General features: G+C 42.7%; 1 protein-coding gene across 1 annotated transcript; it reads left to right on the top strand.

The window, feature by feature from the left end:
• The first annotated feature begins 9,549 nt into the window (after window positions 1–9,549).
• On the top strand, window positions 9,550–22,641 carry TMPRSS2 (transmembrane serine protease 2). Its single transcript, XM_074168082.1, has 13 exons — window positions 9,550–9,564; window positions 10,449–10,644; window positions 10,974–11,057; window positions 13,057–13,176; window positions 14,512–14,641; window positions 15,708–15,818; window positions 16,647–16,690; window positions 17,399–17,573; window positions 19,098–19,273; window positions 20,310–20,405; window positions 21,272–21,414; window positions 21,984–22,136; window positions 22,486–22,641. Exons 1-13 carry the CDS (start codon window positions 9,550–9,552, stop codon window positions 22,639–22,641), a joined length of 1,599 nt encoding a protein of 532 aa, XP_074024183.1.
• The last annotated feature ends 438 nt before the right edge of the window (window positions 22,642–23,079 follow it).

Genomic DNA, 23,079 nt, shown 5'->3' with positions numbered 1-23,079 from the left:
GAAACATAAATTGTTCGGTATCCTAATAACTAAGTGAGCTTTGTCTTGAGAGAGGAACTAGACATCATCAGTACAAGAGTACATAGCCTCTAAATGACTTTCAAAGAAAAAAAAAAGATGTGAATTTCCAAAGTAGCGAAATGTTCAGGTTCTCCTGTAGAGCAGAATAGATCTTGAGGGATCTCTCCTTGATCATCATGTGGTCACCTCTCCTTGTGGCCATTTGCAGGGCTATTGCCCTCTGTCTTGATAAAGAAACTTAACAGGGAAACCTGGTAACTAGATGCCCTGCTTCAAACCTGAAATATCTCTAAGATCTGAAGGCCACTGAGAGTTACTATAGATTAAAGACAAGGTCATGCCACACAGGCAGACATGCTGGAGAGCCACAGAACGTGACAATGCAGTGCATTTTGGTTGTGAGTTGGGATGATTTTACATTGTCCTGAAGTAAAATTCAGGTGAAATTTGAGGTCCAATTCCTGCAACTGAATTCATTCTGGAAAATTACTGAATCTCACTGTTTCCTTTGGGGACAGCATGAGCAGAAATAGCCCTACAAAAACTTTCAGCTGAAAAGCCTAAACTGAAGTTTGAAGGTGTTTCAGCCAACACTCCTTATGGTTTTGTACTAAAGGGTCTGACGATACATAGTTATCTTTGAATAAATAGTGCTGGAAAAATACTGAAGGTATGATCTTGGCATCTGGTGCACTTGATGTAGTTCCTTGATATGCATTTGAAAAGATAAACAAATCCCAAACACTTATCATTCCAAACTTGTGTCCTTTGCCTTATCTGTAGTCTCCGCACAGAGATGTCAAGTGTAGCATGCAGCAATACTGTAGCTAATTTGGAGCTGTTATTAAAAGTGAGTGGAATTTCTTCAAACACCTATGCACTTTTCCAGTCATACTCTGAGATTTCGGGATATAAGTGGATTTTTTTTTCCAGTGGAGCTCAGCATTGGCAGAGAAAAACTTTACTCATTTGTAGAGCTGCTGTACAGGAGAGTTACCACAAGCGACTAGAACGTTATATGTAACGTGACAATTGAGATTGCAGTAATTTTTCAGCCTGCCTCTTTATTAAGCGGCCCTAGAAGGCAAAAGAAAAAGGAAGTAATTTCCCCGGGGTGGGTATTTTATGACCAATCTTACCAGCTCCTTACCTGCCCTGTTCAGGGAAGCCTTGTGGCTTCTTATTTGCGTACAACACCCCGAAAGGCAGGCTAACGAAGACTGACGCGTAAGTACAAAAAGGCGCGGGTCCCTCACCCCAGCACGCTGAGGCTGGAGCAGCAAAAGCAACACCTGGGACAGCCCGCCCGGAGGAGTCGCGACACCGGCCCTGAGGTGGGGGAGCCTTACACCGGGAGGCACCCCCGGTGCGGCGACGGTGGGGGTGGGACGCGGACCCTGCCCGCGCCTCCCTTTGCTTCCCTTCGGCTTGTGTCGCAAACGTCCGGGGGGGGAGGAGGAGGAGGAGGGCGCAGGGAGGAGGGAAAGGGGAGCCTCGGTCCGGAGCGGGGTCCACCGGCCAAGAAGGTCCTCCCGTGTCCCCCGCCGCCGGCTGCACGGCACAGCCGGCCCCCCTTCCCCCCGTCCCGGAGGACTGGTGGGCGCCGACCCACCGCCCCCCGGTGCGGACCCTCGGCGTCTCCCTGCGGCGGCGGGGGAGCGAGGCGGGCTGCGGGCAGGAAGGGAGAAGGTAGGAGGAAGGGGCCGGGCGGCGCATCCACCTGGCGGCACCTGCCCCTTCCCCGCCGCTCCCCCCGCCGGGTGACTCCTCCCCGGCCGCGGCGGCTGCTCCCGGCTCGCTGCGCCCGCGTCCCGTCCCGTCTCGGCTCCGCTCCGGTGGGGGCAGCCCCAGGTAAGCGCGGCGCCGCCCGGCCCGGCCGCGGCCCCTTCGCCCCGCACCGGCTCTTCGCCGAGGCGAGAGGAGCCACCTCCGGGGCCCGGCGGCTCCCGCAGGGTAGGGGGTGCCACCATCCCGGTGGGGGGCCCGTCCCGGCCCCTCGGGAGTTACGCCTCCGGTTTTTGGCTTTTAATTAAGAAACTTCAGCTTTGCTTTGAGGGGGTGGGGTGCGGAGGGGACTCTGGAGGCACCTGAAAATGCCCCGTCCCCCGAAGGCGGGGGGGCCGGGGACCCGCCGCGGCGGGGGTCGGTGTGGGGAGCCCCGCGGGCGCTGCCGGGGCTGGGGGTGGCGGCGGCGGCCTCTCCCGGGAGCGAGAAAAGGGGGCGCTGGCTGATAAAATCGCGGGGGCACGTAAGCTCCCCCCGTTCAGCGGCGTTTCCCTCTGCTTTGGCCATTTGCCCCCTTTCCGCAGCCGGTTTCTCCGCTGGTAGGTGCAGGGCGAAAAAGTTGGGCGTCCCCGCGGAGCGGTGGGTAAGGCAAGACGGGACCTAAACCGGCACAATGAAGGGGAATGGGTGTTGTGAAGTGACTAACGCGATCCGAGGAGGTGCTGGAGACAAGGAGACGAGTGCTCTTCACACGCCAACACTGTCCCACCTCGTACTTCACGAGGTGGAGGTTGTCCATCTCTTGCCGTTGTGATTGACGGGAGACGAGACGCTGTGAGATGAGGCAGCTTTTTTCAAGGTCACCGAGTGAGTAGTCGCTCATAAGGAGAACAAACTAGAACAGCACCTAGTTCTGGGGCCTCTTCTTTGGGTATTAGTATCACCGCTGCTTTGGTTTCTTCCGTAAGAGCTAATTTCTGGTTACAGTTGTCATAACTGGTCAAGTAATTTTAGAAGAGTAATGTTGTTGATAGAGTGCCTTCCCGCTCTATCATTGGGAGCCATAACCATTGAAACTTCTGGCCAAAGCTTTGAATGCTGAAATCAACCCTACTGCACACCTCCCCTCAGGTGGCTTTGCTGATGGTCATAGCTTACCTGGACCTCAAATTTCACCTCAGGTTTCTGGGTGGGTTGGTGTCAGTAAATTTAAGAGACCATTCTTACATTGTGCGTTTGTCCTTTTGCCCTGTTTGCCCTGAGTAAAGTGACACTAATGCCTTTAGTGCTGTAGAAAGAGCCAAAGGAAGCAGCTTCACTTCTGAAGGACGATTTGCATCAACTAAAGCAGCGTGAGGCAAGGGAAGAGGTGGTTGTTGTGTGTGGCAGAGATCAATGAAACTTAGAAATGACTGCAATTGTGGCTGTTACCTGTGGATATCAACACAAATGTAAAGCGAAAAGACAGGTGGACTAAGATAAAATTTGATGTCGAAGTAGGACTTAACATGTCTTTTTTCCTTTTTCATTTCATTCTTAAACTGTTAAAAATTATACTGGTACATAGGGAAGTCAGCTTAGAGCAAATCTCTCATGGTAGTCTCGCCTGAAAATGGGAGTAAGTTGAAACTACGTTCCTGGATGTTGATGGAAAAACAAAGCGAAACAGTATTCTGGAGTGCTGGTCAAAATATTTCTCTTGGACTTTCTCTGGAGATATAGGCTCTTCCTCCTGGGTCATTTAAGGGACGGTCCACACTGAGTAGTTCCAGTACTGTGACGGTAGCTCAGCTGTGTCCATGCTACTACATCAGTACTTTTCCCGTGCCATTGATGCGTGGATCCCTAAAACTGTCTCTGGCAATACGAGCCTTCCCGTGGAATGAATTCAAACCTCCTGCCAGCAGGCTTGCTTTTCTTTTTCATTTGCCATAGTCCCCTTGGAAGTGGTTTACAGCTCCTCCGGATATCTGTAGTTCACAGATTGAAAACAGCTGACCTGAACAAATACCTAAATAAGTCTGATTTGTTAATATTGCTGGTTTTCATTTTTCTTTGGAGTGGGTACCTACTGGTACCACATTCATACAATATTAATTTGCAACTCGAATATGGTAAGTATTCTGGAGAGCTTTTTTCCTTTCAAGAGCTTGCCAGAAACTTTCGGTGCTGTAAATAGAGACTTGAATTTTACTGCCAGAAGAGGAGTTTATTTGCTTCTGCCATTGAAGGAGGAGGGCAGAGGCAGAACCAGGGATTTAGTGTACGGGAAGAAAGCATCCAAATGCCAGGCTGGCTGTTGTTGCATCCTCTAGCAACACTGTGATCTGTGCACATGGGGTGGTGGGTGCTGTGAGCAATGGCTGCCTCTGCAGTTTGTTGCCTGACCAATAGGTCCATCTCCTACCACGTTGGTAAATCTGGTTCTTCTGGGCTTTTGGACCTTTCAATTTCAGAAATGGCTTTTTTTTTTTTTTTTTTTAATGTCATCTGCCACTCATTATCCACTTAGCTACGCAACAGCTTATCAGCCTCCTTTCCCACCCCACCTTTCCTAAGAAAGGCATGTGATGTTTTCATGGTTGGACTCTTACGATCTTAAAGGTCCCTTCCAACCTAGATGATTCCATGTACTTGTGATGGGCTGAGTTTCATGGTAACGTTTGTTTTCAGAGAAGACAAATAGATGATTATTCATACTATGAATACAGCATCATACAGCTGTTTAAAATGAGGCTGCTAACTGCTCTGCTCACAGCTTCTTTTATGCCTTTTTTTTTTTTAACGTGGAAGTTGTATTAGTCTTGGTTTGCTGGCTTTGGGAATGCTGCTGTGGACTTTATTTGAGTTGCTGGCAGTGCTTATCAAGAGGCACTGTTCTTTGACACCTGTTGATAAGTAGTTCCACAGTTTAATGATATTTTATGAGCTAATCTAGAATAGCTTCAAAGCAATTTCTTAGGAGATCTACGAATGCCAAAACTCTCTATTTGTGGCAACCTTTTATATAAATATTTACATAGTCTCCTATAGTTTTCTGCAGGATGTGTAATGTTACTGCATAGGCATGCTGAATAGAGCTTGCCTCTATTGAGAAGGTTAGCCAAAAGGCCAGGACATGGGAGTAACCTGATTTTGATTACTTTGAGACATTCAGTTGCTTGTCGATTTGTCTTTGACCCCTCCCAGAGGATAAGTTTTACCTTGTGGAGTAAATTAGAGTAACTTTTTTTTTAATCATAGCAGTAAACATACTCAGTACTACTTCCTAAAGAAGTATCAAGGAAATCTTGATAATGAAATGACATGAAAATCCTTATTTAGTTCCTTTCCTTTTTTATACATAATTTTTTTGTGTGTTTTTTTTTTTTTTTAACCTTTCTGTACTTCATTTGTAAGTCATGGTAATTTTTAGTGCTGCTTGTTAAACAGGAATCTTGGTGAAGTTCTTTTCTCTTGTCCAGGCAGCAGAGGCAGGAATCTCCCAGTGTGTGGAAAGATCCTGGAAAGGGTCTGGAATCACCTCTTTGATTGTTTTCTCTCTTATTTTTTGTATTGGCCCTCCCCCCTTTCCTCCTCGCCTTTGTATCATGGTTATATTGTGTTTAAGGTTATGCTACTGAAACTTCTAGGTGGTCATAAAACGATTGGCAATAAAAAAAAAAAAAGAGCATACTTTCTTTCTAAATCAACCGAAGCCATAATTTGTTGGTTTACCCTTTAATAAGGTTGAGCTTTGCACTGGAATTACTTCTTTGTTATCTTAATGAGTTTTTCCAGTTTGTTCATTTGCGTGTGCTGTATTTCTTTATCTGGGTAAAGGGAACTGTTCATTTTTTGCATGTGACATTTAATCAGCGTTCACGTAGAGTGTTTGGATGCTTTTATGCTTCCTCCCTTTAGAAGCTGAACTTGATTTCATGCATTTGGTTTTTGGCTTTTCTGTCCTCTCCTTTCTTCCTTGTTTGCCTGTGGTTGCTTTTACGTAGGTCTAACTCTGAAGAACTAGTTAGTGTTTTTTGGTTGTTGTTTTTCCAATTGTTGATACCTATCATAGAGCTTAGCAAACAGCTAATGGTGTTTCTATTCTGGGCAATGGCACAAAATATGTATTGAAGTAATACGTAAATGCAGGAAGTCTACCTTTGCCAATATAACTCTAGCTCCATTGGCCAAGTTGAATTTACAGTGTTATATCAGGATATCTGAAGGCAATTATTCCATCCTATTGACTTAGGCGTCTAGGCATGGAAACAACATATAGTGATCTGTATATGAAAGCTTGTGGAAACTAACATAGCAGTACTTGTGGAACTCTACACCTCCAAAGTGTGGTACTGCTCTTAATTAATAATTATGACGTGGTGTGTACTAAGGAAGTGCCATTATTATTTCTTGTATGGAGAACAAGGGTAAAAGCCAGCAAGTCTGGTTGCATTCACAAAATTGTGGTTAAATCTTTAGGGTTTCTTTGCCTTTTGTTCTTTCTGTTGTCTTTTGGGGATGTTGGCTCCTGGCTAGCAAAGGACATGCGTGGTATAAAGGAGTCATGACCTGATGCTGCTGTAAGCAGGCAAAAGCGGAGGCTCACCTTTGCCCAGCAGTAGCAAGGTGAGGGGCTTAGGAGGACGTGAGGACCACTTACACCTGAGCCGCAAGACTCTGTGCTCAGTGCTTTTCCTGTCCAGGGGACAGAGTGGCTGTCACTGTGGTAGGGAGGAAGACAAGCCTTTGGAGGACTAAGAGTCCAGGAAGTCTGTATTCAATTAAGTAGTATGTTACCAAATGAAATACAGACCAACTCTACTGCAACTCTTGCTTAAATAGAAAGAATTGATTTGCAGAGATCTGTAGAAAAACTAAAATAGCTATTGGATTAAATTTGTTTTGAATTAGTCTAATATTTTCAAATTTTTATTTGTTTTTTCATTCTCGCATCTTTTATTGGAAAAAATTATGTATTTTTTTAATCTTAATGACCCACAACAGAACTTTAATTATAACGCTCCTAAGGCATATGTGAGAAGAAGCTAAGATATTTCAAGTAATAGCTGCGAGCTGTGAGGCAATACATCGCACTGTATTCATCAGTATACTATGTCAGTGATGGCTATATGTTTTATACTCTTGTTATCACTTGTCATTAGAAACAGTAGCATTATTTCTCTACTTCCAGAGCTATGAAATACAAAGCACACTTGATTTTTGGACCTTCTGTGCTGCTGGACGTCCAAATGCTGGTTCTGCTCCATCCACACTGGAGTAAATTCAAGTTTCTGAAGTTCAGGGGCTTGGCTGCGTATGAGTGATGGGTCCTTTTCATTATTTAGGTATACTCTTTCCAAAGCTAGAAGGTGTTAGCAAGCCATCCTGCAAGGTTCAGGCTCTCTGAGCCTTGTCTCTTTACACCTTCAAGCCTGCTGTGGGTGTGTGGTGAGCTCCATCCCTGTTTCCCTGCATGGGGATCTCTGTACACTTTTAACTCCACCAGCTCACTTTAAAGGACTTTTGAGGCTGGTTTCTTCAGATGTACCCAGTAAAGTGCCATTACAGCTTGGCAGACATCAGGAGGAATGACTGGCAGTGGGAGGAAATGATAGTTGTGTGTTCCCACTGAACCACTGGGTTTTTGATACTTTTATGTGGCATCTATTTAAATCTGTCTGATGTGTGAGGTGAGCTAAAGACCAAAGCGTTGGACTGAGATAAGACGGACCAGTCTCTTCTAGGTCTATAGTTGTTGGGATGGGGAGTGTTTGACAGGTCAGTTTGTTTGTGACCCAGCTTCCTTATCTGTGAAGTTGTTGCAGCATCCTTGATGTATTTGTAAAACATTTTTAAGTGTCAGGGATGTGCATTTAAGAAAACTAGATTATATCATTATTGGATGCTACCCATCGATTTTTGCCTTAAATGTTTGCAAACTAATGGGAGCCCAGTGTGTTTGGTTTAATCTGTTTTTGATACCCTGGCCATGGAAATCTGTACGTACCTATGACTTTCCTGTGTTCTGTGGTGTGATAATGGAAAACTGTTATTAATCAGAAGCCGGATGGGAAATAGATTAACAAGAACTAAATTGGCAGTGATGGTTGAAAGCCAGTTAAGCAACAGAGAGATTTTTTCCTCAGTTCATTTAAAAACCAAAACCAACCAACCAGTGAGGAAGACTGTCATCTGCCAATTTGCAAAGCCTTTCAGGTTGCAGTGTGAAAAATAGTTGTGTTTTTCTTTGGTCATAGTATCTGTTGGCTTACCTCAGAATCACTACGTAGTATTCTTCTGTCTGCTATCACTAAACTTCCTAATCCTTTTTTTTTTTTTTTTTTTTTTTTCCTCCTTTTCAGAGAACAAGGAACAAAAATATCTTCCTGTGACTTGTTACTTGTCCTCTAAGCCTGGGCAGAGCTACACTTCCTGACTCTGCTATGAAGAGCTGAGTAAGAATGGACGCGACATAAGGCAGGAGTCCTGAAGCCTTAGTCACCAATCCGATGGACTTATGGTAAGTAGGAATAAGACTTGTTTTTCACCTGTCTGCTATGCAAATAAGAGTTCAACAGTGCATTGCTATTTACCTTTTTTTTTTTTTTTGCTAGCATTAATAAGCAAATACCGGAATCAGCCTTCCTAAACTGTCACAAAGTGTTGGCACGCTTGAGGTGTCAAGCTGCTGTTGAAATCTGCTTCAAAGACATTTGCAGTTTAGTTTTGGGTGAGATGACACCTTGGTACAAGTTCTAAAACATAACCTTATACTTTGGGCTGAATTATGCTGTGTCTTAATGCAGCTGCTCTTCATAGTCATAGCTTTGGACAGGGATCATGCCCAATGTGCCTGTGTGCAGGGTACAGCTCTAGAAGTTGGAGAAAAGTATTTCTCAGTGCATGACTGAGGCACTGTGTAGGTTTTCTTTTCATGTAGAGGGACGTTATAAGAGGACTCAATAGATTAAGTTACTTATTTAAATGATTGCTTGTGAAGGTGTATAACTGCCTGTTTTAGAACTGCGGCAGCAAGCATTTTGTGTTTCTGGTGTCTTTGCTAATCTGTGGTTTTACTTAATGTTAATGTTTAACTTTAAAATAAACTGCTATATGCTTGAAACATTGGATGTAGCTCCTCTCTTTTACTCTATTTGAAAAACTTCTGTATTGGTATGGCATATTGTTTCCTGGCTGTGTTCTCTCCCTATTTTTGGTGTGTTGGCTACAACATACAACCACGAAAACAACTGTTGGCAACATGGAAGAGTGAAAAAAATGTGGCTTGTGGGGCTCTTAGCCATGGCATTATCAAATGAGTTAGTTGAATTTGTATTTCCTGATGCTTTGTTCATGTCCTCGTTTCTGTGTCATAAACCTCAGAGCGATACATGAGTAAGTGTTGAGAGAGGCAGGAGGACCTGAACTTGGTACTGACACCATGTGGGTTGTTGCCAGGGTATTCTTTAACTCTCATTCTGTCAGCGAGAGTGAGCACTAACTTAATCTTCTCTGTTTGTGTGGCGCTCGTGTTAATGAATAGTTGCCACTGTATAATCCTCAAGGTTGTATTGAGAGGCTATTGAGATCCGATTTCATGCTGCACCTTAATTTGTACCCTCTCTTGAACTGCTTCCGATCGTTTGGTTTTTTTTTTTTCCCCCCAGATTTGGCATTTTTCCAAAGGAAAAACTGACAAAGGTGAACAAAGTTAGTTTCTGGTTGTGATTGTTTTCTTTTTTTTTTTTCTTTTTTATTGCAGGTTCATGCTTTACTTCCAAACACTTGAATTGTTTCAGTACTGGTGACAAAGGAAAGATGGCCTCTACTGTAGTAAGTAAACAAAATATTAAAAATATTCCTCTCTGATTTTTTTTTAAATGAGTTTTTATTCTTTACAGAATAAAAGTAAAAAAAAAAAGTAAGTAAAAAAGTAACAGCCTATTGAGTGATATCCTGGTTAGCAAGTCTTCTAAGTGTGGAGTATTTGTTGTGCTTTCTTTTCTGCAAAAAGGGAAAGATACACTGTGAGGCAGGTATAAGAGGCTTGAATTAACTAGCATTTCAAGTGCTCAGACGGTCCTGGGAGAGATTTATGCTTTTAAAGCTTATTTTGGAGGGATAGATTGGAATGGCTTCGAGCTAGTTCTTAAAGCTCTTCCAGGATAAATATTTCACAACCTGTTGTAGTCCAGTGCATTGCAGAAATAGCCTAGGTATATCTGGTGGTGTCATAGGACAAAATGGGGCAGTAAGCATTTGTCCTGGGCCTGGACAACTGCACACACAAAGGCTGTTACTTGTCAGCCTTTCTTTCAATGATGGTACTGCCTAAAACTGTCCATGCTGCTTATTTCTACCTTGTCAGATGTTCCAGTGCAGTGGTTTGTACAGGCAGCTGGAGGGCTGGGCTCAAAGAATCTTGCTTAGGTTGAGTTACTTTGGATCAGGAAACTGATCTCTTCATACGCCTTCCAGCGTCACTCTCTGTTATTTTTATTATTCAAAGTGCAAGGTATTAGGCATGTACTGTAAGACTTTTTCTCTATGTAAATTGGAGTCACTAGTATGGTGAATTTCTGCCTTGGCAGAATTACTTAGTAGAGTTCTGAATGTAAATGGCATCTATTTGTCCTAATTACAGTCTTGCCTCTTGTTTTTTTGTTTTTGTTTTGGTTTTTTTTCCCCATTTCCCTCCTCTCAACATCATAATTTAGAGTCCACCGCCATACTGTGAAAGTCATGGCTTTCAGCCAGAAAACTTGTATTCTGCCAGGCAGCCAGTAGGTGCTAACCCAAACCCACAGTACTTCTCAACAAATGCTCCATCAGTGCCAAGCTATGTCCCAACGGTTGTTACTCATCAGTCAAGTAGTCCAGTACCACGTTCATCCAGGAGAACATGTGCATCAAGTAAGTTTTGTCAGGATTTCTTCCAATTCTAGACTTAAGGTTTTCCAGAGTAAGATAACAAATAAAAGGCATCTTCCCTTCCAATTCCTGTATTGGAGGAGCTATTGAAGAAGTAGTATTGAAGAAGGGTGAAGAAGTAGTAGCTGGCTGGGATGATGATGCAACTGGGCAGGAATCTGGGTGATTTGGAGGAAGGGTGGTGGAATGGAGAAAAGTCTGTCTGGCAAAAAATGTCTGGTTTTAATGTCAAGGAAATATAGAGTGCTGGTGGCTGGAAGTTACCTTATTTGGGAATCTAATTTCTCTTTTTCTCATTGCTTTCATTTCAGGTGTAAGGAAAACCATAATCATTGTAGTATCCATTTTAATAGTCATTTGTTGTGCAATTGCTGCTTTCTTCATCTGGTATTTTGGTAAGATTTCTTTTGTGTGTGTGTGTTCTGAAAGAAAAGATATATTAAACTTTTAGAGTTAGAAATATACATTCTTACCTTCCATTTTACGCTAAATTAAGGACGGGAAACTCTTTGTTACCTGTCTCCTAAGAGGTAAACTAATGTTGCTACGTTATGGCTCAATTTTGGTTGTTGGGTTTTTTATTCTTTCTAATAAACAATGCTACTATTGCTTTCCTTTCATCAACTAAATATGTTTTTGACATCAAGTGATGTCATCAGCTTTTTGACTCTTCTGTAGCAGCTTGTTCAGGTGGCTTTTCTGGAAACCTCCAATCTGTCTGGCAAAAGCTGGTGCAGTACAATTGTACAGTGCAGTAGGGTTTAGTAAAGAGTAGTTTGACCTCTTGCAAGGGTTTTTGCACTGGGGGATAGCTGTCACATGTGCATGGACAGCTCATTCTGCACTGCCTTTCATTAGGAAATCACTGCTGTGCAATGAAATGAAACTTGTTCCAAATTCTGACTTCACTTAAGTAAGGCAGGAGATTGAAATGATTTTGTATAACATACCTGCAAGAGTGTAAATGGTCAAGATAACGGCAACGTGTGCTTGCATCCCAGAAAACCAACCACATCCTGCATCAGAAGCAGCGTGGCCAGCAGGTAGAGGGAGGTGATTCTCTCCCTCTGCTCCACTCTCGTGAGACCCCACATGGAGTACTGTGTCGAGCTCTGGGGCCCCCAACACAAGAAAGACATGGACTTGTTGGAGCGAGTCCAGAGGAGGGCCACGAAGATGATCAGAGGGCTGGAGCACCTCTCCTATGAAGACAGGCTGAGAGAGCTGGGGTTGTTCAGCCTGGAGAAGGCTCCGGGGAGACCTTATAACGGCGTTCCAGTACCTGAAGGGGGCCTACAGGAGAGATGGGGGAGGGGCTCTTTATCAGGGAGTGGAGCAATAGGATGAGGGGTAATGGTTTTCAACTGAAAGAGGGTAGATTTAGATTAGGTATTACGAAGAAATTCTTTACTGTGAGGGTGGTGAGACACTGGAACAGGTTGCCCAGGGAAGTTGTGGATGCCCCATCCCTGGAGGTGTTTAAGGCCAGGCTGGATGGGGCTTTTGAGTAACCTGGCAGGTGTCCCTGTGCATGGCAGGGGGGTTGGAACTGGATGATCTTTAAGGTCCCTTCCAGCCAAAACCATTCTGTGGTAAATGGTATCTTTCTTGAAGCAGAAGTAATTCGTGTCTGTTTGTTTCTGTGAGGCTTTTACTTCGAAAGTCTGTTAATGCTGTGTGAGCCTGGCCTGTCTTACCACTGTAAGCCGTACCACAGATGATACATTTGCCTTGGAAGTCATCCCCAATTGAGGTGACTAAGCTCTGAAGCTGGGCTAAAGCAATTCTGTTTGGCTTAGGCAAAGTTTGTCTTGTGCTATCTTAATTTCCCTTTCAATGAAAGCCACTTTTCAAAGGAAACTAAAAAACAATTTGCTTTGTTTTTAGGAGCCTCTTCTGTCTGCTCTGTGCAGGAAAAGAAAGGAGGAGAGAAGGGAGTTCGTTTAAAACTATTAGGATGACACTTTGTGTTCTTAGGGTTTTTTTTTACTCACTTTGATTTATACAGGGTGAACGTAATCTTGTTTTAAATGGCAGCGAAAGCAAAAGGATGTAATTGGAGTAATTGCTTTCTTCCTCCTTTGCTGTTTATAAGTGTTATGCTTTGCCAGTGTAAAGCTGACTCCTTTTAGACAACTTAATGGTGCTTGCTTATTCAGGGGAGGTGGTGGACAAAATCCAATCAGCTGCATCAGTGACTTAATCTGGCAAGGGATGTAAAGGACTGAGCAATACATCTTCTGTTGTGTCAGGCTGGGTCTCCTCCCATCCCTGAGTTTAAGAGCTCTTTCTGATTTTCTGCTCTATCAAAGTGGAATACTCCTTAAGTTGGCAGTAGTCGCCCGAGGCTAAGCTGTTGTTCAGCCTAACGGCTGTGTTGCTCTCTCCCCGCAGTAGACGATCATTGTGTCACCTCCTTGATAGAGTGTGGATCTTCAGGAGTGTGCATCCCCGCCTCCCAGTGGTGCGATGGAGTGAACGACTGCCCCAACGGGGAGGATGAAACCCGGTGTGGTGAGTGCCGGCAGTCAAGGGGGAGGACCTTCACCCACCTGCAAGAATTTTTGAGCAAATTGCCTTGTCCAAAGCTTGCCTAAGTTACATTAGGGCCATCTTAGCTGAAGGTATATCTCTAAAATGGTTTAGGATGTTTGAGTGCTTTGAAGCCCTATCTAGATACTCAGTTTGTCTCCAGTCCAACTGAGAAGTTGAAATAAAATGACTGACTCTGGGGTTTGAGCTGGGTTAACTTTGAATCAGTTTTTAAAATACTACCTTTTAATTTGAATGGGATTTGTGCAAAACTGAATGTAACATGGTCTCTGGAATGAACAGTCATCATTGGCTTAGTAGAACTTCAGGTGATAACAACATAAATCTGATGATCTTCAGTCAGGCTTGTCCCTTTTTCACGTATTTTGCATTCCTCATTCTCCCAATAATACTTCAACTACTTCATAACTGCTTTGTGTAAGAAAACTTGGTCTGATCAGTGTTTTCAACTAAAAAGAATCTGAAGATGGAAGGTGGAAAGATCCCTTTGTCTGTTCCAAAGGTGTGGCATCTTGTTTCTAACAACTGTGTTGTGCTGGTGCCACTCTGGAAAATTCTAGTTGTACTCTTATTCTCTCTCTCTCGGAGCTTTTATTCTGCATATGCCTCATGCAGGGTTAGCATTTACTGGCATATGCTTTAAAGCTGTTCCTCTCCATTTGGTTGAATAATGGGTTTTTGGAGAAGCCTGTTCAATCTGTTCTTTTGCTTTTGCTTGAACTATTTTTTATTAAATTCTTGTGCAAATAAATACATAATGGGGCATGGAACGTCAGAGGTAATTGCTCCTTGTTACATTCTTGCCTTACAAGTGCTTCTCTGAGGAAATTTTGTGTACTAAGATACAATATAAAATATATTATATACAATATTCAATTACAGTTACAATATCTATAAACAATATATGATATATTAATAAATATATGGTTGTGTAGATAAAAGGTAAGAAGAGATTGGCTATTGCAGTCTTTCTCAGTGGCAGAATGTGAAAAAGTGTTCATCTTTTCATTTTAGCTTTTATGCTCAAAATTCTGTCTTGTACACTTGAATTTTTAAACTGGTAGTTCTTTGAAATTGCCTTACACAAAATAATTAAGTTATTGCAATATTTCTGTCTACGTGATATTTACTCAGAATCTGAGTAGAAGGCAGCATTAAATTAATACCAGTTCATACATACAAGCAAATATTAAAATATTATGGGTAATAATACTTTTAAGTAGAGAAAGAGCAGTAATATAGCGTGTGATGTTGGTTTCTTTTTTTTTTTTTTTTTTCTTCTTCCTTTTCTGGCAGTTAGACTTTATGGACCAAACTTTATCCTGGAAGTTTATTCACCTATCAGCAAATCCTGGTATCCTGTTTGTCAAGACGGCTGGAATGACGATTATGGGAGGATTGCATGTAAAGACATGGGCTACAGTGTGTAAGTCTAACCTTCATCAGCCTTTGTACATAGAAAGGTTAAAATTTCCTTCTTGCCATTTTTAAGAACACGTATCTGAAACAAAAAGCAGTTGGCAATCTAGTTCTTGTGAACCCAGGTGGATCTGATTTTAATGGCGGTAGCTGTTACATGATCAAAATGAAATGCTGCTCCAACAAGTAACGGGGTCTGGTGTGCATGCAGTAGTTACTCAGTGGGGACACTTGTGTCCAATACATTCACTTACAACTATCTTCCAGAGCTCGCTTCAGATCATTCTAATTGCTCAATAACATCCGATCTGACTTAAACTGTCATCACCAGTATTACATGGAAAGCCTTGATCTTCTGAGGGCACGAGTAGCACTGGCTCACGTGGAAGATCTCCGTAAACATTTGTGGCCCTGGGTGCTGCCCATGTTCTCCCCATGTAATGCTGTAGCCTATATTCTTCTGCAGTGGAAATGCTTAATGTTGCCTCTTTTTGATACAGCTGGCATATACTGTCTTCTGTTGTGTGTGGAGCAATGGAGTGAATTTATAAACCAGGCAGGTGAAACTTGTGTGTGCCCACACTGTGTTGTGGTGCTCTGAACTCAGGTATCTGAACCAGCAAGGACCCTGGTAATTCCAACTGCAGTACGATAGCCCAGCAGCAACTACACAGAGCTGGTCCTCAACTAGAAAGCCCAGCGGAACAGCAGCATTTGCTGCCCCTGTTGTTGTCCATCAGAAGAGTGGTTGTCATGACTTACTGGCCCTGAACTCGGCTGTGCTGTGTAAAAGTACTGGCAAAGGCATCTCTTCATCTTGCCCTGTTTCATGAGGCTGAAGATTCCTGCTGTGCATGCATATTAGATAAAAATATTATTTTAATCTAGTAACTGTTTGATGGTAAACAGCACCAGAGTACAAATGTTCAAACATTTGTCAAGTTCTGTAATACACCACCAGGGTTCTGTGTTTAATTAAAAAAAAAAAGAAAATCATATTTTTAGCACAGTTTATTGTTACTTGTTTGAAAATTGAAACTAGTGAGTTTCATAATGGGTTTTTTGTTTTGCAGAGATACGTATTACTATAGTCGAGGAGTAGCAACTGAAGGCAGCTTTAAAAGCTACATGAAGGTGAACACAAGTGCTGGGAATGTAGACTTGTACAAAAAGCTGTATAGCAGGTATCTTTGTTCAATACAAACTTCTTTTATCAGGGGTCTTTTTAGCTGTTGTAAGAGGTGTAGCTTCTGCCTGTAGCATAATGCAAGCACGTCTTTCAATGGGGATTGTTACAGGGAAAGAGACTTGGCTTTTAATCTGGTAGCAGTAGCCGCTCTCCCTTCTGTTTGAAAACACAGCTGTCATTTTTCCATCCTTCCTGTCCTCTTTTAAAAGAGAAGATGTCTAGAAGGCTGCCATGTCAAAGATACTTTTCTAAGGCTCTTTGACCGTCAGCAGGAGTTTCTGTACGGTGACAATAGCTACCAGCTGTAACACATTTTACAGCAGCTGGTATAGCTATTTTATTTTTTTCAGTCACATGAACACACAGCATGCAAAATGGATCTTTCACTGTGGAAAGTATCATTTTTATTCTCATTAAACAACTCTGAAGTGTCTGGTTTCTAAACCTGTAGACTGCTGTGTCTGCAAGGTTCCCATGGCTCCCCTTGTTTAGGTTCTTCTACAACTACTTCGTATATCACCTCAACTTTTTCTCACACTGTTCTTCATCTTGCTCCTCAATAGGCTTACAAACCTTTTGTACTGGCGACTGCAGTCTTCCACATGACAGTTTTGGTGAATGCAAGAAGTGGTGGAGGCCAGATGGCTGCTGGTAGGGTAGCTGGAGAGAGTGAAGAAAGGAGGGAACGCTCAGCAGGAAGAGGAGGGGAAGGCAGGGCACGTAGCTGGAAAGGGTAGGCAGCAGTTGGGGGGGTGGACTTTGCCCACCATTTTCTTCACTGTGTCCCTAAAGTCCCGTTTGGGTTTTCCTGTTTCTATTGCAGCGATTCCTGTGCATCACAAAATGTGGTTTCCCTGCGCTGCATAGGTAAGTGACTGTGTTCCTCAAACTTCTGCTTGGTCATGCTTTGAAATGCTCTGGCTGGTGAACCTTTTTGAATCTGTGTAAATAAATTCTGTCTTCTGATGGGCAGATGATTTAACTGTGGTTCCCAATTTTCAAACAGTGCCATTTAAGGAGCAGGGTGGGAGAGGAGACAAGGAGGATGTTGGATTCCCAGTTGCTTTTGTCTTTCCTGCCACTTCTTCCTTTAAATGACTTGCCTGTCATGAAGCTCTGTAGCCTTTGCTCAGCAGCAGTGGTGGGATGTCTGTGGTGCGTCCGCTCTCCGACACGCGGCCGTTGGGTGGGCAGTGGGTTCCTGACGGTGATGGCTGCCATGAGGCAACTCCTGGCTGTTGTCTGTTCTGTTGCACAACACAACGGCGTGTGTCCATGTGGCGCCTGAATACCACACTCAAAGGTGTAATGAACCACTGGTTTATGGTTTGTGGTGAACTGAGAGCAGCAGCTGCCAAATACTCATCATGACGTCTGCAATGTGAAGGGGGTCTAGGCTATGGGAGTGTCCTGGTTTGAGGGACAGGGAGCCTTGGGATCTCGGTGTCCAGGGCAGCAGAGCAGAGATCAGACACGGTCTGTGCTGCCCTCTGCTAGCGAAGCCTGAGCTGCAGAAGTGTCTTCCAGACCAGCTTCCTCTTGAACTAATGCCTCTGTGTGTAACTAACTCCTTAGAGTGTGGCCTGCCCACTAAAAGCGTGAACATGATGAACAGAATCGTGGGTGGCAGCGGGGCGGTGCTGGGGCAGTGGCCGTGGCAGGTCAGCCTCCATGTGCAGGGCACCCACGTGTGCGGGGGCTCCATCATCACCCACCAGTGGATAGTGACGGCAGCACACTGCGTGGAAGGGTGAGTCTTGCCCGTGCCCTCTCTTTTGTCTCTCAAATAGCGATCTTTGTTGCTTCAGGCTGAAATGCACAAATTTACCTAAGTCTCCTGACTTTCTGCTTTGTAATGGAATTAAATGCTCTTCCCTCTCACCACCTCGAATGCATGTGCTAGGTACAGTATTTTGGCTATGTATGGTTTTTAAGTATTAAGGGAAAACTTGTTCTGGAGGAGGCTGATCATTTGTCTGCTTTCTACAGGAAGAAAATCTTATTTTACTTGTTAAAGGTGGAAATTAAGTTGGATGGTGGTGTTGGGCACAGATACCTACCAAACTTAAAGCACCAAACTTATGCCAGACATATGAAGTTATGCTGAAGATGTTGAATTACACTTTGAGGAAAAACAAAAGGAAAAAAAGATCCCAAACCCTCAAATACTGCACAACTGTAGAAATAATAAATTTAAAGATGCCTCTACCATTTATTTTCTCTCATCTTCATGCCATAGCGTAGTAAAGCCCAAGTCAGTATATTTATACCTACCCAAGGAACACTTTACATGGGCATCAACAACAAAAATAGCTGGTGCTTTTTCATTTTTAACCTATGAAAATAGAAGCTTAGAGGAGAGCTGAGGGTGTTGTGGTACCTTGTGCACAGTGGCAGAATATGTTTAAAAGGTGGCTGCTTATGTTGGAGGGAAAACCCACTAAGCAAAACCATTTTAACGGTTGGTTGGCTGGATCACAGTTTGAGACTAAGCCAAGGAAAAATGACTTTGTACTTAACCTTGAGAAAAGAATGCAAGTATTTATTTTTATGTGATGATCTTATCCTTCCTTTGTTTTCTAATTTGAGCTCTGCAAAAGCTTTAGAAGTGGCAACCAAGCTGTAGCTGGCACAAAATTGGTTTTTAATTATTTTTTCTTTTTGAGGGGGAACAGCTTGCAAGCAGTACTGCCTGGGCAGTTCTCATGGAGGGAGTTTTAACACTTGTGGAAAGTTTTTTATTGAGCATTTGTAAACTGTGCTGAAGCACGAGAGGCTACTTAAATTACATCTAGCGAGTGTGTTTAACATTTAAAACACCCCCACCAAAACCAAAGAAAAAAAAACCCTGGCATTTTCAAGATAGTGAAATTCCTTCACTAGATCATGTTTTTACTAATTCTGGCTTTTGCTGCCCTTGCATGCTTTGGATAGTACACGAGAGTGATACCACTGACATGTGAGACTTCAGAAATAACTGCTTGATCCCTCAGCCATGGAAATCAATAGACTTCAGTGTTGCAGTCTCAGACTATAATTTGCTGTGCTGAGTGACCAAGGGGGTAGACAGTGATACTTAACCCATTTCAAAGATTTTTTTTTTTTTTCAAGCTTTACCAAAGTTAGATGTCTTGCAATTTGTTTACCTTTTTCATCTTTATTCTTGGTCATGCGTGCATTTGACTACCGTTTCTGAAAACAATTTTTTTCAAGGTCGTAATCTGTGACCCATTACCAGAGAAGCAAATCTTCTCATCTTTCTTTTTTTCTGTAGACGATTTGCTAACCCAAACAGCTGGAGGGTTTATGCTGGGATTCTGTACCAGAGTGAGATGCTCTTACAAAATGGATACAGAGTGCAACAGATAATTTCTCATCCGGATTACGATACAGATTCTAAAGACAATGATGTTGCCCTTATGAAGTTAGAGACACCGCTGACTTTTACTGGTATGTATTCTGTTCTTCATAAGGCAAAAATCTGATGATAATGAGCACATCTTTTAAAGTTTCTGAAGCGCATCAAGAAATCCTAGTAGATACTTGCGGGAAGAACAAAAAATGCAGGTAGAGACACCTTGGAGACATAGACAGGATAGATGTAGAGACAGAGGGCACACCCTCTGATTTTTCTAAGTAGGATTTATTTAAATCTAGTAGATGGTAAGGGAGTTTGGGCTCACCTCAATAGTATGCTTTCACTCCAGAATGCTCTATGATGCTTAAGCATTGCCACTCCTATGTGTGCAGACTCAGGATGCAGAGGTGGAGCAGCTGACTGAATCCTAAACCAAGTTATGCCAAATAAAAACTGGGGGGAAAAAACCAACCAAACAAAAAACCCTACAAACCAAAACCCCAAATGTTAAAAGTTCCTTTCTTAAAAGTTGATGTAGGTTGGTTGTAAGCAAGCAGTAAAAACTGGCAGACAAAACATTATTTAAACTTGATGTGCTTTATGTGTTTAAGTGCTATCTGTGCAGGTCCTTTATGTTTCAGTGAATCAGTTTAAAGCTTAAAGTAATCCGGAGGGGCTTTTCCGCTACTGAGAATAGTGAGGTTGGCTGGTTTTGTGTTTCACACCTTGTATACAGGCACTGAATCCTGCTTGCATTATTTTCAGCTGGGTTTTGCAAAGAGAATGCAGAGAAGTATTTGCTGGACGTTTGTCTTCTTATTTGTCCTCTACTGATCAGAAGAGATGGTGTTAATTGTTCTAGTTAGCCTGATGAATTGAGCTAGAACCATTAACTGTGCTTGTTCTTCACTACAAAGTGAAGATTAGGTGGCCATCTGGGAAAGGGCGGCTGGTAAGCTTTCTGCTGCTGCCTGCATTGCACAGTAATGCTCGAGTGCAAGGAAAGATAAAGCGCAGAGACAATGCATGGTGTGTGTGTATTTAAGTGGTGGTCATGCTGAGATATTTCATACACATTTATTTTGAATTATATCTGGGATTACAGATGTTACTGTGCTTGTTTTGTAGATACCATACAGCCAGTTTGTCTGCCTAATCCAGGAATGATGTTCCAGCCTGATCAGCAGTGCTGGATATCTGGGTGGGGAGCAGAGTACCAAGGAGGTAAGAGTGGCTCTCAAATATTTCGGTCTTCTACATAAACCAGTCCTCTTCAGTCTACAAATAACTGTTACAAGGGGTTGTTGGGCGGTTTGAGCCAGATCTGTTGATATGCTATTTCTGTCACCCGTTTTACAGCCCCTAATACTTACACAGGGCATTCTGTCTCAAAGCAAGTTGGGATGTGTTACATTCAGCAGACTGCAAAGGAGCCTCAAATCAGTACTGGGGACCAGAAATACCCACGCAGGAAACAATTCTGTGCCCTCATTAGTTGGGCCACTTCAGTGCCCAAATGTAATAAGGAGGGTAGCTGTGTGCCAGGCCAGTCCTCTGTGGACATAGGAAAGGGCAGGAGCCTCTCCTTTCCACCACCTTGAGCTAAAATAGCATGATGCAAGAAGTGAGAAGGAAAGGGAGGGAAGGTTTCCCCTTTCAGTATGAGAGGGTACTGGCAGGGAGTGGGGTGTTGTGGAAGATGGATTCTGACTATGGCCACTTGTGCTGGACCATGAAACCTCTCTGTAAGGGAGGTCCTCTTCACCTCTTGCAGATTTCATGTGCTTTTGTAGCCCTGTAGATGACGCAGTTGACTTGGGGCTGGAGTAGGCAGGTAGTGCCATGTTCTCTTGCTTAACAGTACGTGGACAGTAGTGCAGGGTAACTCACTGATCTCTTGGAAGGGAGTTTTAATGTCAGAGTTTTCTCTTTGTGGTGGACCATACATCTTAAGTGTCCATCCCGATGTTTCTAGTAAGTTATTTCATCTTGAAGAGTGCTAGCTGCTGGGAGTTGTAATTGCAATGTAATATGATGCTTGCTCTAATTTTGTCTTTGTATGTGTGTTTTTGTGGATATTTCAATTTTAGGTAAAACATCGAATAACTTGAATTATGTTATGGTGCCCTTAATAGAACATTCTAGGTGTAATTCTATCTATATCTATAGTGGCATGATTTTGCCTACAATGATCTGTGCCGGATATCTAGAAGGAGGAATTGATTCCTGCCAGGTAATTATTCCTAATTAACACCTAATAATGATTTCATTATTTTTGTGGTCTTACTAGTAGTTTTTTTTAATCATCTATTGATTACAGACAGATCACCCACAAAAAAACCAAAATAATTGAGTAACATTTTGGTTGGGCTTCATTCTTTTGTGGTGCATCCCTTTAAAAGGGAGAGCCTTTTTCCATCTTCTGAATGGCTGCCAGTGCTAAGTTCTTGCTCAATTCCCAAAGAGGGTGAGGCAGTCCTTTTTAATGCTTCAAGGATGTTTTGTTATCTGGTACTTGAAAGTGAACAAATGCTCTTCATAATCATGGCAATACCTTAGCATTATGCTTGTGAACAAGAAAGTCAGTAATGCCTATCTCATTTAGTGCTTTGGGCAAACAATTTTGATCCCTGTTGCAAGCAGTCATCATTTAATACTGTAATTGCCATCGCATTTTGTTTCACTGACTGCCTTAAAATGGTGATCAGCTTTTTTTGAAACCTAAAATGTATTCCTGAAGTGAAATGGATTGTATCTTTCCTGGTGGTGAGGTCACTAACGATATGCTTGTGTTTTGTGCAGGGTGACAGCGGAGGTCCTCTAGTAACTAACAAAAACTCCGTGTGGTGGCTGGTTGGAGATACCAGCTGGGGAACTGGCTGTGCTAGTCCCAATAGGCCTGGAGTGTATGGGAATATGACTGTGTTTACAGACTGGATTTATAAAAATATGCAGGTAAAATATTTGGGTGGTTTCAATAATTTTAAATGTTCCAAATCCCAAACTTGACTTTATTCATAAAAATAAATAAACGTGACTTGTCTGATAATGAAGCTATTCTGTTGAGAAGCATCCTAGTAATTGATAAGATAGTCTTTCAGCTTGTTAGCAGAACTTGAACCTTTGTTTTTTGTTTTTGTGTTTGTTTTTTTTTTTTTTAAACAGGCAAACAGATGACAACACTGTCTGCCCTTCTTGCTGATTGAAGTTTCTGAGAACAAGAATAAATGAAGCCATGGGTGCCTGGGATATTTATTCACTTTGCAAATGATTTTGTTTTTTCTCTTTGAATTTTCTTTTTAAGAATAACATGAAGGATTGCACGCTGGGTTCTGTGCTGGCTACAGTGACTGATCTTAATCAGCGAAGGATTATTACAATGAGCACCTTTCTTCTTGTTGTGGTGCCAGGCAGAAAGTTGTTCTGTCAACTGCTTGCTGAAATGTCTCTCTTTAGTTGAGTAACTTTCACTTGATAATCAGGTGCAGGCTTATAATGGCAATTTTAATCAGAATTTATCTTATGATTTTCGTCCAAGACAGTTGGTTTAGTAGTGTTTTAAACTAAATGTGAAGAAATGTGAATGTTGAATCTCTGAGCTGCTGGTTGGCAATTTAAAAAGAAATTAATGTTTTTTAGTATATATGAAGGGAAGTTTTCATGCACTATGGTAGAGGCGCAGGAAAAAAAAATACTGTATATTCAGGTAGTTAAAAATCCTCAGGATCTCGACGCAGCAATCGTCCAAATCAGATTGTTTGTAGTGAGACCAGTCTGACTGTCAGTAATTAGAAGTGGTGTTCTGCCTTAAGCTGCTCTGAATCCATAAAGGGCAAGACCTGCCATCACTCTTAATGTGCGCTACGGAGAAGGAGCTGTAGCAGGAAGCGGTGTGTCC

Source organism: Numenius arquata, chromosome 1 (assembly GCF_964106895.1).
Source record: "Numenius arquata chromosome 1, bNumArq3.hap1.1, whole genome shotgun sequence".
Taxonomy (NCBI): Eukaryota; Metazoa; Chordata; class Aves; order Charadriiformes; family Scolopacidae; genus Numenius; species Numenius arquata.
This window is presented reverse-complemented; position numbering and strand designations above follow the sequence as displayed.